Below are 17,166 nucleotides of genomic sequence, written 5' to 3'. Positions count from 1 at the left end.
CAACTTGTTTTTACTGTGTTCACTAGTCTCCAAACAGACTCTTCTGCATCTGTGACATCTCTGTGACATCTGTGACATCATGAATGTTACTTCCAGTTCACAGTTCAGACATGTGGAGGTATTTGGAATGATGGAAGGCACCAGAGGCTAAAATGCCCAAACATGGCAAAGGGGAAAAGAACTATTCAAAAAGGAATATGATGCTGTCAAATGAAAACAATAGTTGGGTCACAGAATTCACTTGGAATATACAAACATAGTGCATGCCAAGGCTACGAGAATGCTCATTTACTTCATTCAGCTCAACATTGTGCATTATATCCAAGACTGTAGCTCAGTAAATTTTCATGTGAGCCTCTCAAAATGTAGCTTCTAGTGCAGAATTATTTTGCACGTGAGTGATATCAACATCATTGGTCCCTACAAAGCGAAATTTCTTGTTAGATATATCCTAAAAAAGTGGTCTGTGTACACAGTCTGCAATGTTGGCACTATACTTCTGGAAAAGTTAATTTTATATACAGATGAAGCAGATATCACAAACATATATTTAGTATAAATATAAAAATCTTTCTTTAAGCTAGATGCAGATAATGTTTGAATTTGGTTAATTTATATACATTTTAATGATGTGACAGTTCATTGAATACTAATCTTGATGATGAGCTGAATGAACTATATCAGTTTAGCTGCATTATGCCGATGTGGATGCATTTGATCAGGTTCCAGCTCCATCAGTCCACTGATGGAACTAAACTGGCTACACTTCATATCCTATTTCATGGCCATTTGTACATTGTTGACCACCTCCCCATCTTTGAATGTTGTCTGGTTCTCTTACTGTCATCAAAGGCAAGGCAATAGACGAGGATCCGGTTTCTTGTTCAGCCAGCTATAATTCAGAATTGTCATTGGTTAAATTTTGGCACCCAGCCTCAAGAAGTGTATTGATCTGCATCAGCTAGACTGTAGGCTTCATTGCCCTAGTTAGTAAATATTGACCATGCTTTCATGAATATAGCTAAATTTAACTAATCTGATGTATGATACAAATATCTCATGTTTTTCTTGTGTTCCATTTTCCAGTATAAAAAGAACCTTCCAAATGCTGATATTTATTGAACTTCAAATAGATAAAATTTCAAATGAAGTGAATTAATTTTACATTCTAGATGACATAAACAGCGACCTTCTTAGTGATCGATTAAATGGGAATTGGATGGATTTTATTTCTTCGTTAGGTATGGAGAAACAGTAAATGAACCCACCAGATTAATATCTTCCTCTAAAACACTTAATAGATCATATTTATATCATTACAAAAGTATGTTTTGGAAGTAATGGTTCTAAAGATTGGTATAAGTGACCACTTGGCAATTTTTTTAACACATAAAGTCAATGGTAAATCAAGCACTCCAGTGGCCTAGTGGTTGGAGCATCATGGGTTTGATCCCTGGCCAAGTCATACCAAAGACTTAAAAAAATGGTACTAACAGCTGCCTCGCTTGGCACTCAGCATTAAGAGGTTAGTGTTAGGGACTAGCTGGCCTGGTGTCAGGATAATGTGACTGGGTGGGACATCATGCTACATGTCTGCGGCATGATGCCCCAGTGCTAGGCATCACTATAAACTGCCACACTGCAAACATCGTAGCGATATGACTGAAAAATTGTTAAAGCTAGAGACGTTTTGTGCTAAAAAACTACCAAACAATATAAAGTTTGAAATTCCTGAAACTGGTCCTGAATTTTGTGTTGAAATATATTTAAAAAATGGGGATGATTGTAAAGCTACAGGACTTGTATGATTGGACCAAGGCTACTAAAGGTAACTGCACCTGCAATTGTAGTGTATAGCTTTCATTTGCAAGGAAATTATTAGGTCTAATAAATTTCTACAAACATGTAAAACTGCCAAGGTTACACCATTGTATAAAGTGGGAATAAAAGATGACCTAAATAACTACAGATCCATCTCTATCCTTCCTTGTCTATCAGTTATTAGAAAAACATGTACATGACTATTTTCTAAACAGTTGGAACACTTATAATCTTATTCATGATAATCAGTCTGGCTTTCAACAGAATCACTCCTGTGAAACTGTATTTGTTGTGCACACATGTTAACATTGTTAGTTTGATTACTTGTCCACACATCTTTGCTCCAGTGTAAGGTTTCTGGTCCCTAATAGACTGGTTCTTTATAGTTTTATAATATAGATGTTATAATGTGTGAATAGAATGATGAAAGCTACTGGTTTTTTTCGGTTGAAAAAATGAAACTGATTTTATTTTTAAAGTGGCAGATTTGAGCTATGGTACAGGGTTTTCAAAATGGTCATGTGCATGAGATTCTATGACTGATTACCTGTTGTCATAGGGACAATAGGAGCATAAGAATAAACTTTGTATCTCACTCTCTTCTTTTCTCTCTCCTAAATCATCAATAACTCACTCTCAGATAACTCTCAAACATACTTGTAATGTAGGGGAGGCACAAGTTCCATATAAATTTTTTTACATTTGCAGCAGGATCCCTGATTTTACTGATGAACTGTACTTTTAATACTGGTACTCACTCCCATGTTCCGCAAAGCACACGACTTTTACACAGTTGAATCTTTTTTTTTACTCTATATTTTTTCTGACCAGATTTTAAGAACAGTAATTAAAAACAAATAAATGACCTTTATATCAAATTATTATAGGACCTCTACTTTTACATAATAGAAAGAATATTCTTCTTTGTTTTAGAACATTTATGTTCTGTCAGGTTTAGCAAACTTTCATTGTCCAGAAAATGTTAATCTGAATTTGTATGCACAATAATGTTCACAGTAGCTACTGAAGACCAGAATTTGTATGCACAATAATGTTCACAGTAGCTACTGAAGACCAGAATTTGTATGCACAATAATATTCATAGTAGCTACTGAAGATCAGAATTTGTATGCACAATAATGTTAACAGTAGCTACTGAAGACCAGAATTTGTATGCACAATAATGTTCACAGTAGCTACTGAAGACCAGAATTTGTATGCACAATAATGTTCACAGTAGCTATTGAAGACCAGAATTTGTATGCATAATAATGTTCATAGTAGCTACTGAAGACCAGAATTTGTATGCACAGTAATGTTCACAGTAGCTACTGGAGACCAGAATTTGTATGCACAATAATGTTCATAGTAACTACTGGAGACCAGAATTTGTATGCACAATAATGTTTATAGTAGGTACTGGAGACCAGAATTTCTATGCACAATAATGTTCATAGTAGCTACTGAAGACCAGAATTTGTATGCACAATAATGTTCATAGTAGCTAATGGAGACCAGAATTTGTATGCACAATAATGTTCATAGTAGCTACTGGAGACCAGAATTTGTATGCACAATAATGTTCATAGTAACTACTGGAGACCAGAATTTGTATGCACAATAACGTTCATAGTAACTACTGGAGACCAGAATTTGTATGCACAATAATGTTCACAGTAGCTACTGAAGACCTGAATTTGTATGCACAATAATGTTCACAGTAGCTACTGGAGACTAGATAAAACTTCATAGAGGTGAGCTGTGTAGTTGTTGACTTTATTACTGGTTTTTTTGCAAGATGCAAAGTTATATGAAAAGTGAACTTATACAAACGGTTTCATATTTCAGTTGCTGGTAGTGCAACTCCCATCACCTTCAGTAAGTATACAAATAAATGTTTTCAGTTTTCTTAATTAGATCACTGTCTTTTTCTGTTGTAAGAGCTACTTTGACACATTTTATTGTATTTCCCAATGTTTGTTATTTGGCATTCAGCCAGATGGGAAATGAAAACCATTTGCCTTGCAGCATGGCACAAACTCAATCCAGGACATGCATTCATCATATAATTGCTACCCATCATCAGTGATGGTCATATCAATATAGTTCTCGCTAAAAGATTACAGATCTCTTGTTTGCTCAAACTTAAAATTTTGTTGAAATGTCCAATATGGTGTCAGTGGGCAGAAATCTTCAGAATTTGAATGTTATCACTACACGTCCTATACAGAAAGTCACTGGGTTTTCAAAAGACCTCTTGTGATGTCTAGTTGATTCTTACTTAATATGGTGCTTAATCTGATATATGGAGCCCTGGGTGGCCAAAAATGGTCTTAGGAGCTTTGCTTTTGGAGGTCACTCCTATTTTTAACCTTTGTCTTCGTGAGTCAATGCAGATGTGTAAGAGAGCTTGTTGGTAGCTTCCCATCGGTCAGTGGTTCTTCCTGGGATTTTCCAGGATCTTCCTCAACCATATATACTTGATGCCATGTGTTGTCATGCCATGGAGTATGGTGCTAAACCCATAACAACCAAGCAACTAATCTGATGTCAATATGAGTGCCATAGCAACCATCTCAAAATTCTTTTTGTCACTAATCCCACCAGAATGGATGATCATGAGTTTTCCTGAAAGATTTCTTGTTTAGTTGATCCTAAAGGAAGGTTGTACTAATGTAATGAATGAAAATGAAAATGGTGCCACTGCTATCTTAAGAATCTTGTTATTGTGCTACTCCTGGATGGATGTTTGTATCAGCCAAAGATTTTTATTAAAGTCCTGTTGTGATGCCTAGTTGGTCTTAAGTTGTGAGTATATAGAGTATGAAGTCATTTGTAGATCTGTGTATTTGAATGGGTGTTTTGGAAAGACTGAAGTTGCTCACAAGTTTCAAGCAACGAGATTTGTAACAATGTAAATATGTGCATAATATGAAATTTTACTGCATACCTAAAAAATAGACCCCAGCCCATCCACCCCCATTGCAATTTTTCCAATAGGATATATCGTGAAAATACTGAAAGAAAATGAATTAATAAAATTGTAACATGTTTTTAGATCATTGACAGATCTTAAATTTTCACCATCATACATATCATAAAATTGCATAATATGGTAGTCATATTTTGATTCAAGACTGGCGCCATTTGCATGTAGGACCAATTAGATACAACAAGAATTCATTTGTTGATAATCTTGTGTCAATATGACCATGAACTCTGGATGGGTGGTAATGATTATAAAATTATTAATGATTACTGTGGTGGTATTTGCTGTTAAATTTCATTCAGAACCAGCTAGATACCACTGGACATGTTATTGAAAATTCATTATCAAAAACAAGATTTTCATGATGGTTGCCTTGGTGGCCATATTTGATGTTGTTGTTGTTCTAGGGTTTAACGCCATTTTTCAGCACAAGATAGGCTATACATGGCGGCCAGTATAACTGGTGGAGGAAGAACCCTGGAAAACCCAGGGAAGAACCACCGACCCACGAGAAGCTACTGGCGGCCATATTTGAGATCAGATCAGCCCAATTTTCTTTTAAACCCAACTAGACTTCAGGAGAATGGAAATCATTCTTAGAGATTTTATTAGCTAGTTCATTTTCAATATTTGAAGATTGATTTTAGTTCAACATAAAATCTAAAAGATGAATTTCCCAGCATTAACTGTAGTCTTGTACATGTTAGTAACTTGCTCCAATTTGAGCAAAATGGCTAATTTCACTTGCTTTTATTGTCCACCTTCAGTTTAATTTAGGACTGCATAACTTGGGGCTCACAATGTTTTTTTTATTATTCATTAGCCCACAAGATCACCATAATCATTTCATTTATTCTAACTTAGACCCAAGATTTTAGTGATCCTGCTAACATTAAACAGAAACCAGTTTATTTTCTAAATATATTATTATTAACATGAACTGAGAACAATAACAGCTGTATTTCACCACAAGACTTGCAAAATGTTTAAGATGCGCTTGTTCAAAGATGCCAAAATTTGTGCTGATTTGAGGAATCAACTTTGTTTTGATTTGACATCAATATGCCACCAATTGTAGGAAGCTTGCATTTTGTAATTTCAGTGATTATTTTATGCCTATCTACAAATAATGGACCCTCCACTGTTTTTCTTTGAATACTAAATGTGGAAAGTACACATCACAACCTTCTGGAGTCATGCTTGAGCTATACATACTATTTGACAAGCATTTCTGGTACTATTTTGATGTTTGATCATGCTATCATTTTGTAATCTAATTTCTGTCCTTCAATAGGTACGCCTTGGACCATTTTGTGATATAATTTCTGCCCTTCAATAGGTACACCTTGGATGTTTACCTTGGATCATTTCAAGATGTTTACAGTTGTCATCATATGATGTAATGAATATTTATAAACAATGGATTAGTGATGACTTGATTTTAATTATCCATTGACTTCATAATGGGTTGGCAGTTCTTCTGCACCATTCATAGGTTCTTCATTCAGCAAATAATGATGGTGACCATGTATAGGAGGATATCATCTGCTAAAAATGTTAGCGCCCACAACATGAAGTCTGAGAGAACCCCACCACTGTCTACATGCAGCAAGTTTTTGTCAACATTTGCATAAAGTTTAGACTAAACCTTTAATTTCATCTTAATATTGTAAAGTGTTGAAGATATTAATCCGATAAATTGTGAATGTTGTAGATTCTGAGACCACACATCCTGTCTGTATTCCTGGTGACTCCTTCCCTGATGGAGATGACTGCCGATCCTATTACCATTGCACCTACGGTCGGACTGTGATCAAGAAGAAATGCCATCAAGATAAGGTCTTCAGTCGATCCAAGAAACTATGTGTAACCAGGGGTAGCAGATTCGATGATTGCAGTGCGGGTGAGTGGTGGTAATGTTGTTCATATTGGGATAATAAGAAAATGTTTCAGAAAGATGAGCATAGCTTACATAGGGTTATGCTCTTAAATACATCGGAGGCCTGCTTCTTGGTGAATTGGTCCCAGCCAACGTTCCCTCTAAGTAAATGGTCTATGTGGGCGCTATGTGCGTTGCATTGTGCAAGCATTACGGTGACTTGAGCAAAATTTTTAGATCATAAAACATCCGTACAAATTGCAAAAAATAATGCAAGATACACTATAATTATTTGAGTCAACACATAATGGAAAAATTAAATCAACAATTTTTTATCATAAATTTATATAATTTTTGTAGTTCATGCTTACTCAGTATTATGTACTTTGAAAAGAAATTGAGTAAGAATAGAATAATAATGTCTATATAGTGCACTGTTTTTACCCTTCCAAAATTTGTATAACTGGTCAACATCCAGTTTGTCCACTTGTTAGATAAAATCTAATTCGCATAATCATGTCCAGATGGTCAACCTCAAGTCTGTTATGCAGTTTTGTTTTCATATTGTTCATCAGACTAAAACCACGTTCAGCATCAGCACTTGAAGCTTGAAATGTACCACATATATCCACAAATGTTGCCATGGTTGAAAACTTCTTCTGTTAGCACGAAGCCAATAACATCTGTAAAAGTTTTTAATCAAGAGTTTTTCCTTTAAAATAAATTTTAGGTCATTATATTCCGATTGAAGCTTTGCATGTGTTGTTTCTCCAGCTAAGCCTGTAATTAAAGTTTGTTTGATTCTGAATCACCTGAGTATCAAACGCTGCCCACTCAATTCGCCATCTGGGAATATTGGAATTGCAGGCAGACACTCTATAAACCTTAAGATCGGAGCTGTATCTGTGCTTTCATCGCCAGTTGTTGACAACAGCATCTTCACAGCATCTCTCCAGTGAACTTCATTTCCTTCCAAATATTGTGATTTCAGTTTAGAAATTTTTGCCTTGGCAAACTGTACAGCCTCTATGGTTGATATTCAGCAGCTCTGGAAAACTGTAGACAAATCAGCTGGGATGTCTGAGCAGCTGTGTGGCCACGCACGTGCGCAGCTTAGAGGGAAAGTTCATCCCAGCTTCACTGAAGACCGCAACATGTCTTATTTTTGATGTTCTGACTTCATAGATTACCTAATTGCTTGACAATTGCAAAGATGATTTGTCAGGTCTTTTGAAAACTATTGTGGGAGAGTCCATAAATCTAAGTGGAACAGCTGGATTCATTTTTGTTAGGTACATGCGGGGTGCACAGTTAATACACATAATTGCCCAGAATGAGAATGTATAAGCCATCATTGTTAAGGATTGTTAAGAGGTTTTTGATCATGGCAGTGTTTCTTTGAATTATGATTTTACAATGCATGTCAAACACGAGACATGCTGTCAGAATAGTGTAAAATTGTTTCACATTTTTAAGACAAACTGTCAATACAGGTTTTAATTAGGAAATGATGAGCCATTTGCAAAAAAGTCCCATTAAAACTAAATTTCCAGACTCCATGAGTTTATTGTGCAGCAGCAAGGATGAGCATTTTATTTTTTGTACACACTGCAAATGCCATATCAACATTATTCTGGAGTGTTATGGCATTGTTGACATAGCAACACCACCCAACATGTTTGCCTCTCCCTCACCAGAACCTCTCCAGTAGTTAGAGCATCTGCCTCAGATGCGGGAGGTCATGGGTTCAATCCCTGGCTGAGTCATACAAAAGACTTGCAAAAATGGTACTAACAGCTGCCTCGCTAGGCGCTCAGCGTAAAGAGGTTAGTGTTAGGGACTGGTCAGCTTGGTGTTAGGATAATGTGACTGGGTGTGACATCATGCTACATGTCTGCGGCATAACGCCCCAGTGCTAGACATCACTATTAACTGCCACACTGCAGACATCATAGCAATATGACTGAAAAATTGTTAAAGCTACATTAAAAATCCTAATCACGCACACACCCTCACTGGAACGCAGATACAACAAGATCATTTGCTATGCTGATAAAAATCAAGTTGTTGGAGGAAGTTTGAACATCCAGTTTAAAAACTGCCAAGATGAATACAAATGGCATTTTATTGTTTACCCCCCCCCCCAAAAAAAAATAAATATTAAGAAGCAAAGAGTGCTTCTGTTCGGTTGTGGGATGATACTAGACAATGATTTGGTTTGGAAGTATATTAAATGCCTGAAAGAAAATGTGCAGTTTCTTTTTATATCATATTTTGAACTTTGAATTTTGTTTAGATATATGAAAAGATGACTTTTGGCCATTTGAACAATGTCACTAGTTTAGATCATGTGCTTTGACCTCCACCCCCTTGGGACCTCCAAATACGTTTGTGTCCCCAAAGCCCAACACTGTAAGGGAATATGGCAGATATGCTTTTGTTTTGCATGTAAACAAACCTGGGGGCATTGTGACTTTTAAATGATTTTGCCTATGATCTTCTGCAAATGTCCAAGTACATTAAACCATGTTATTCTGACCCAGCGCAGGACAGATTATGTCCAGATAGCTGGTTTTTTGGATAATCATGGCTGCACTGTCAGGGGAGAACTAGATAAATCTTCTTGCATGCATGGACTATATAGATAATGCAGAAAAAAGCAGCCAGGGTGATTTTAATAAATTTCAAAGATATTAACAGCTACATTACATTTTTTTAACACATAAGATGGATGCCATTGGGGATTACATTATTTTTAGTGAATAATTTTTGTTGCAGGTGGTAAGTAATTTAGCGCCACATTATTGGGTTTTTGTTTTAGGAACATTAAGATGAGTAATACATGTTAAAGAAAAAATATTAGGAGTCGGCATGATTAGCTTTTTAGCTTGGTTTCCATACACGTGACAGAACCAGGAGATCTCGCCAGTACATTAGATTTGATTTCTAAATTGTCTTCTTATCTAGTAGAATTTGTTTTTGACTGAAATGTTGTGTTTTAAGTGTATTTAAATCAGGTATTGATACTATAATAAAACTGCAAGTATTAAACATGAATCTATTCTTTTGGAGAATGTTACAGTATAACGAAGTAAATAAGTACTAGTCAGTGTATTACATGATAAAAGAAGGGTTTTGTATATCATCTCGTTCACTGGAAAGATGTAAAAAAATAAAATCCAACCATTTTTAGTTTCTATCATAGGACCACAGATGGCATTGTGATCGTTTCACACTACATTCTGTTTGTAATTTCTCAGGTCCAGATTTCCTCTTGAATGACAGTAATTTGCGAAGAATAGAGTATTTGTTTCCCTACTGGCATTAGAATGCAGCAGTGCAATCAGCCATGCCAAGACTGAAAAAAATTGAAACTTTTTTTTCTGTCTAGATTTTAAAGGCTGCTGACTGTTTCCAATTCTCCTCCACGCTAAGTTCACCACAAAAGAAAGGTTTTGAGTTGGACTATGGATGCATTCCAATCTCATGTTTGTTGGTCCATGTTTGTTTTTTGCTTTGGAAGAATGCTTATTTTTCATCAGATTGAATTTATTTGAACTAAAAGATGGATGAACATTCCTGAAATATTCCTATAAAAATACATTGAACTGTGCAGTAAAAATTAAACAAAACAAAAAGTGAAAATACCTACACAAGACTTTTTGCAAAAATATTTGGGCTCTCATTTTATCTCACCCCTTTAAAAGGTCATCCAGTTTTATTCAGAGACTCAAAATACATATCAGGCCACCTTTGACCTCTTTATTACTCATCACACCTCATTAAGGTTTGGCATTGGACTCTCCAGTTTACAATATGATCAATGAACTGCTTGTTGTGTACACATGTTGGCCTAGTGGTTAGTGTCCACCTCGGATGCAGGAGGTCATGGATTTGATTCCTGGCCGAGTCATACCAAAGACTTAGAAAAATGGTACTAACAGCTACCTCGCTTGGCACTCAGCATTAAGAGGTTAGTGTTAGGACTGGACGGCCTGGTGTCAGGATAATATGACTGGGTGGGACATCATGCTACATGTCTGCAGCATGATGCCCCAGTGCTAGACATCATTATAAACTGCCACACTGCAGACATCGTAGCAATATGACTGAAAAATTGTTAAAGCTACGTAAAAACATCGAAATCACACACATACTCCATTTGAGATCATTGCACTGGTATAATGTACATTTAAGTCTACAGTACTTTTTCCTACAGGTTTTATTAATGTGGGATAGAATGCACAAAAATACTGTTGGGTTATTTGCCTTTAAAAAAATAAATCATCTTATATTTTCCTAAATCGGTAGATTACACTAATAAAATGGTATGTACAGAAGATGGCCTTTAACACAGTAGTTTTGTTCTACCACAAGTAAAATCACTTCTGTGGTTTTCTGTCGTGTTCCATAGTCATAATGACAGTTAACTAATATCTGATCTGGCAAATTGAAAGCTGAGAATGACGGCAAACTGGATGAATGAAATGGAATAAATAAATATTTCAAGAGAACAGATAGAAGTTATGAAATCTTTTTAATCTTGTAGCAGGAGAAATTTACTATGATACTAGTTACTATGGAACTAGTAGGAATATTTTGCATGCCAGTGGCACCCTAAACCGCTGTTTGGGGTTACTGTTCATTTAGTAGAGTGATTCTCCCTGTAATGACAGAAAACAAACTCCAGATGCCCCACTGAGTGATGATGTCCATGGAATTACCTATGTGATGATGGAAAACAAATCACTGATGTCCATGGAATTACCTGACATAAAACAAAGAACAGATACCCCACCGAGTGATAATGTCCATGGAATTACCTCTGACATAAAACAAGGTACAGCTACCCCACTGAGTGATAATGCCCATGGAATTACCTCTGGTGCCATCCCATTAATTGCCTCCATTAATCAGTAAACATAATGTGTTAAATGTTGCAGAGATAACACCAGAAAGTGCTTATGTTTAGGGACTCGTTACAAGTCTTTATGATTTAGGACTGCAAGAATAAAGAATTTAGAGAAATATCATGGTTCATATATTGATCATGAAAATATTCTATGCCATTCATTCTAATGTCATCAAAACTTGGAATTGTCTCAAAATCAGTGGCTTAAGCAAACATATCTTGAAATGTGCCATTTGTACATCAATTATTACTTTCCAAAACTAGATGAAATCAAGTTACTTCTTTCAGGAAATATTTCAATAATTGATATTTTTGCAAAAGTTCATGAAAGATGATTTTGCTGAATGCAAAAATATCAATTATTGAAATATTTCCTGAAAGAAGTAACTTGATTTCATCATGATGAACTTTAAATTCCTAACTAAAGTTTTCATAGAAAAGATGGACTTCCAAAAGAAGGGTGGAGTTCTCGTTTATAGTAAGGGCAGCATTCCTTTCAAGCAATGATAAGATATTGAGGAAAATAGTATGGATATAATTTTGTTAAAAATGAGATGTGAATGCCTTAAATTTATTTGCCTCTGACAATAATAGCTGTCTAAACTACCAGTGAACAGTTTTATATGAGCACAAAGTGAGATTGTACAGGGCATAGAGTACAGGCATATATTGTGGTAAAGGTGACATGTGTGCATGTGTGTATTGGGAGGTGTCTTTTTCCGCTAAGATTACTGAAAAAAACGTTTTTGTAAATTTGACCATGTCAAGAGGTTGGGGAGTAAAAGTTTGTGCTCTTAACATGACATGTCAAGCATGGAGCTGGAAAAATTCAGGCAAAATTTATTGTGTATTTGCACAACTTGTACAGCTTGTCACAGTACTGAATTTTGTGTACCTTGATAGAGGGCTAAATGAAATGCAGTTTAATGTATGGTTCAAATGGTGCCTCTCTTTTTTGTGTCTGTCTGTCTGTCTCTCTCTCTCTACATGAACCACTTGCAGGGGTCATTCACAGTAAACCATGCACATTTTATCGAGAGCATGTTTACACCATTGTGGTCATCCCTGACAAATTTGCTCAAAAGTGTGGTGTGTATAACTAATCTCCTAGCTGCCGCAGCAACTGTCATGACAAAATTCTATCAGGATGTCGTGACACATGGTGGAATTTTCAAAATCCTTTTCACTCATGCTCTTGACCTCAACCATGATGTTGGGAGTTTTGAAAAATCGTGCGAGCTGTACTGTAGCCTACACTTGACATGCCATGAGCTCTTTATACAATATCAAGTGGGAACGTGATCTGTTCAGTATCAGTTGGGTGAAAGACTTGTGACTGGTATTGGAAATTTAGCATTGGAGTAAGTACTTTCGAGTCTTGTATGAAAAGTGAGAAGCGAAAGTTTGTCTCGTGTTGAATTCATTTTTGTGTGACTGAAGAAGTGAGGCTTACGTTCGTTGTCTCAAGTGAATGGTTTTCATTCATTCATCCACCCATTATAAGTAATGCAGAGGTGCATTGTAATACTGATACACTGGTTTACTATTTAATTTTTTCCTGGTTACGTGTACCACAGAACTTTTTCACTGTTCTGGTATTTCACTAATTTCTTTCATTGCAAAATGTATGGAGTAATCTTGTTATTGCCATTATTCATGTGAAAAGAAAGTGAAAGTATTTAAAAAGCAGGTATGGTTTAGTGTATATGTTCATTTTGTGTTTATTTCCACTGATTGTTGTAAAAGTATGGCAATGTCTATATGCCAGATACGCCAATGGACATTGAACCTTTAAACATTGACTATATGCAGAGGTAATGTCTTTTCACATATGAAAGTGGGGCAAGTACCATGTTTAATGAGATTGCCATATGAATTGTTAAGTTTGTCATTTCTTGGAGATTAGTTTCTTGCTGTCACAGCTGTTAGCTTGCAGCATACTGGTTATTTATTTGGTTCATAAGTGATGATGATGGTGTCACATGCTTCTAAGTTTCAAACCTCCTGGTAGATTGGGTATCACTTGTGAATTGCAGCAGCAAAGGTGTGTGTGTGTGTGTGTGTGTTGGTGGGTGGGTGTGTAAAGCAGTTTATTCTTTACAGAATCAACATCATGACATTTTTTATATGAAATCACATTTTGTTTGGAAAGATATTTCTCTATAAATTGTGAATAATGCATGGTGAACTGGCAATCAGTCAAATATTCTGGTAAATGCTGACAGATAGCACCATAAAATGTCTTGTTGGATGAAATTCATATTTTAATTTTTTATCCTGTTTCAATGTAAACAGCATAATGATGGCATGTTCTTTTCTATTAGAACATCTGGAGTTGACCGACCATCACATCAATACCGGCAAGCATTTCCTTGAGAACCTATTTAAATGCTAGCTATAATTTGATCTACAAATTGGGGAAGTGTTTGTTCGATTGTTTTGTCACATTAAATAGGTCTTTTCTACCAAATCAGGGAGGTACAGTAAAATAGTTCAAAGGGAAGAAAATCCTACAGCAGCACAAGTACTTCTGATCACTGTCGTGTCTCAAAATCGATTTTATTTACCCGATCAAAAATGGTTTCAAATCTTATGTACTTAACATCATTAAAGTATATATATTAATCAGTAACATATCCTAATTTGTAGATGTGATCATGGAGAAAAAAATATCGGGTGAAAGATGTATTGGATGAATGAAAAGCATAAAAAGGGGTTCATAATGGGAAAGTAAGATTGAAAGTCTGTTGAGAACTCGATCGCCAAATCAAAGGTCGGCTCAAGGATGATCAGACATTTTGGGAATATTTGCATATAGGTCTCTGCCTGTAAAAAGTCAACAGTCATGACTGACATTACTAAGTGGCACGCTTGTTAATGTGCAGGGAATACTCTCACTCGCAGGGAGTTTATATAGTTAATTGTTGTAGATGAGATTATAAGGTAGAGGTTGTCAGAGGTAGATTCATTTGACTCCATTCATTTGACTCCAGTTTCATGAGTGCAGCCATTAACCAGTTGCATGTTCTGTCAGATATGACAACAGTGAACTGAATATTAGATACTGCATGTTCTGCAGTCAAACCAATATAATTTATTTCTGTTTACATTTTATCTTTGCTCATCTTATCTTGAAAGATTAATATGAATATCAGTGGAAAAAATAAAACTATGTAGACAGTTCATCTTTTATCAGTGGATGCTCAAATAATAATTGCCAACACAATTTTTGGAAGAAATCGATGTGTGAAATACATGAAAGCATGAGACTGTACGTGATTGGTTCAAATTAAATTGGTCTTTACTGTCAGATGGGCATGGAAGTTGTTAATGTCTTGGATTACAGTCCAAGCAGACAAGCTAAATTCACTGTTAATGACTTAAATGAGAAATGCATGTAGAGACTGTTGCCCAGAATCTATGAGAAACCTACCCCACACTACTTGTATTAGTTGTGCAGACACATTTATTCAAAGGCCAACTAATCTCAGCTCTCAAAAGTAAAAGTGAGACGTGCAGCAATCATTAATCACACAATACTACCAAATATATGGTAGGAATATCAACATGATCAAATTTATTTCAAAAGTATTTAGCAGACAGGCAGTGATAAATTCATAGTTAAAAGTTTTAAATTACCTTCCACCTGAAGAGTTGTTAAGGTGGAACCCTTGAATGGGGGAGGTCTTCATTTTACACTCTGCTGTTTGGTATAGCCTCTGCACCCAGAGCTTTTGCCAGTGTCATGGGAGTAGTTGCAGACAATTTCAGATCACTAGGATTCCCAGTCATCCAATATTGCACTGAATGTTTGATCCACAAGGCAAGCTAGGAGTCCTAGAATTCTCTCATTGTTGGTTGATAGTGATCAGGCTGGATCTTTTACCTAACCTAGATAAAATTTACTCCATTTCAAGATTTTGTTAACACTGGGATAAATCCCCCTATGAACGGAGCATTAGTCAATGTCCTGGGACAGTGGACAATATCCTGATGCTGCTGGAGGCACAGAGATGAGATGACATTGGTTTTTCTAGTTCTCATCAGGTGACATTGAACTAGTTCTCATCAGGTGACATTGAACTTGATGGACCCCATTATCCTAGGCTGACTACATTTGCTTCCTCTTCTGTTTCTCTTGTGGCAACATGAAACCACACAAGGACCCTTGCAATGTTGGATTTATTGAATTGAGGCTGGTTTCTGACCAGAGACACCCCCACCCCCACCACCCAGAGTCCCACTGCTTATAAATTTCACACCTCCTGGTAGATTGGGTATCACTTGTGAAGTGCAGCAGCAAAGGTGTGTGTGTGTGTGTGTGTTGGTGGGTGGGTGTGTAAAGCAGTTTATTCTTTACAGAATCAACATCATGACATTTTTTTATATGAAATCACATTTTGTTTGGAAAGATATTTCTCAATACATTGTGAATAATGCATGGTGAATTGGCAATCGGTCAAATATTCTGGTAACTACTGTTGATAGCAACATAAAATGTCTTGTTGGATGAAATTCATATTTTGTTTTTTTATCCTGTTTCAGTGTAAACAGCATAATGATGGCATGTTCTTCTCTATTAAAACATCAGGAGTTGACCGACCATTACATCAATACCAGTGAGCACTTCCTTGAGAACCTATTTAAATGCTAGCTATGATTTGATCTACAAATTGGGGAAGTGTTTGTTCCAATGTTTTATCACATGTCAGATTTAGGATGGACTGCCAGGACTGATTCTTCAAAGTACATGGTTCCAGTAAGAATCTACCCTCCACATCAGTTTGGAGATAAGTCCAGTGTTCTTAGCCCTTCAGGGGTGATATCAGCAAAATAAGAGGTCACTGTGTAATGGTCTCCTGACAACTCATTGGAAGTAGCCTTCATCAGGGGACAAAAAGACCTGCGTTTCTTCTCTCTGTATAGAGGTATGGAACCACCTTTGTTGGACAATCTAAGTAGGAATTGCCCTCAGAGCCTATCACATTCCTGATAAAAAAGAATATTTTGGCAGAGTCAGTCAAAGAGGGAAACAATTGTCCTCATGAAATGGTTCCTACACTAATCCAAAGCAAATTTGGATCAGAATTTGGCGGTGACCCTTGGTGGACTTGGTTGTAACAAGGCTAAAATAAAATTTCCAACCAAATGGCCTGATGCTGTCCACCTGAAGTGACATCATTTATTCCCTTAACTGATCAGGGTGATCCCACAAGTACTTGACAAAGTAATTAAATCTGCTTCTCAGCTCTTTTGATAGCAATCCAAATGGCCCCAGTGATAATGGTTTAATGATCTCCTTGGCCTACTGGTCAGCCATCCCCCAGGACATTTCCCCAGAGAACCGTCAGTTGCAGCAGTACTCCCTCCTCTACATAACTGCCCACTTTTCTTTGCCTTCATGTATGGTTCATCTTGATTGATGATCTCTCCACCAGCACAATTTGTCTAACAAAGTAACAAAGTGAATAATTCAGTCATGGATATGATCTACTTCCAATGTCTGTTATGCCAAGTGGAGAATTTTTAGCAGTTGGTGAAGGAGGAAATAGATGTATCCTAGCT

At 36.3% G+C, this 17,166-nt stretch overlaps 1 protein-coding gene across 1 annotated transcript in view; it reads left to right on the top strand.

The window, feature by feature from the left end:
• LOC149807279 (uncharacterized) overlaps positions 1-17,166 on the top strand; it is a 266,051-nt gene that overhangs the window by 91,562 nt on the left and 157,323 nt on the right. The window contains exons 25-26 of the mRNA XM_089953277.1: positions 3,670-3,699; positions 6,525-6,713. Coding sequence (XP_089809403.1) covers positions 3,670-3,699; positions 6,525-6,713 — 219 coding nt within the window. The remainder of the gene's footprint in view (positions 1-3,669; positions 3,700-6,524; positions 6,714-17,166) is intronic.

This window comes from Sinohyriopsis cumingii, chromosome 1 (assembly GCF_028554795.1).
Source record: "Sinohyriopsis cumingii isolate HCF-2022 chromosome 1, ASM2855479v2, whole genome shotgun sequence".
In the NCBI taxonomy this organism is placed as follows: domain Eukaryota; kingdom Metazoa; phylum Mollusca; class Bivalvia; order Unionida; family Unionidae; genus Sinohyriopsis; species Sinohyriopsis cumingii.
Note: the sequence above shows the minus strand (reverse complement) of the source record. Positions and strands in the feature narration are given on the sequence as shown.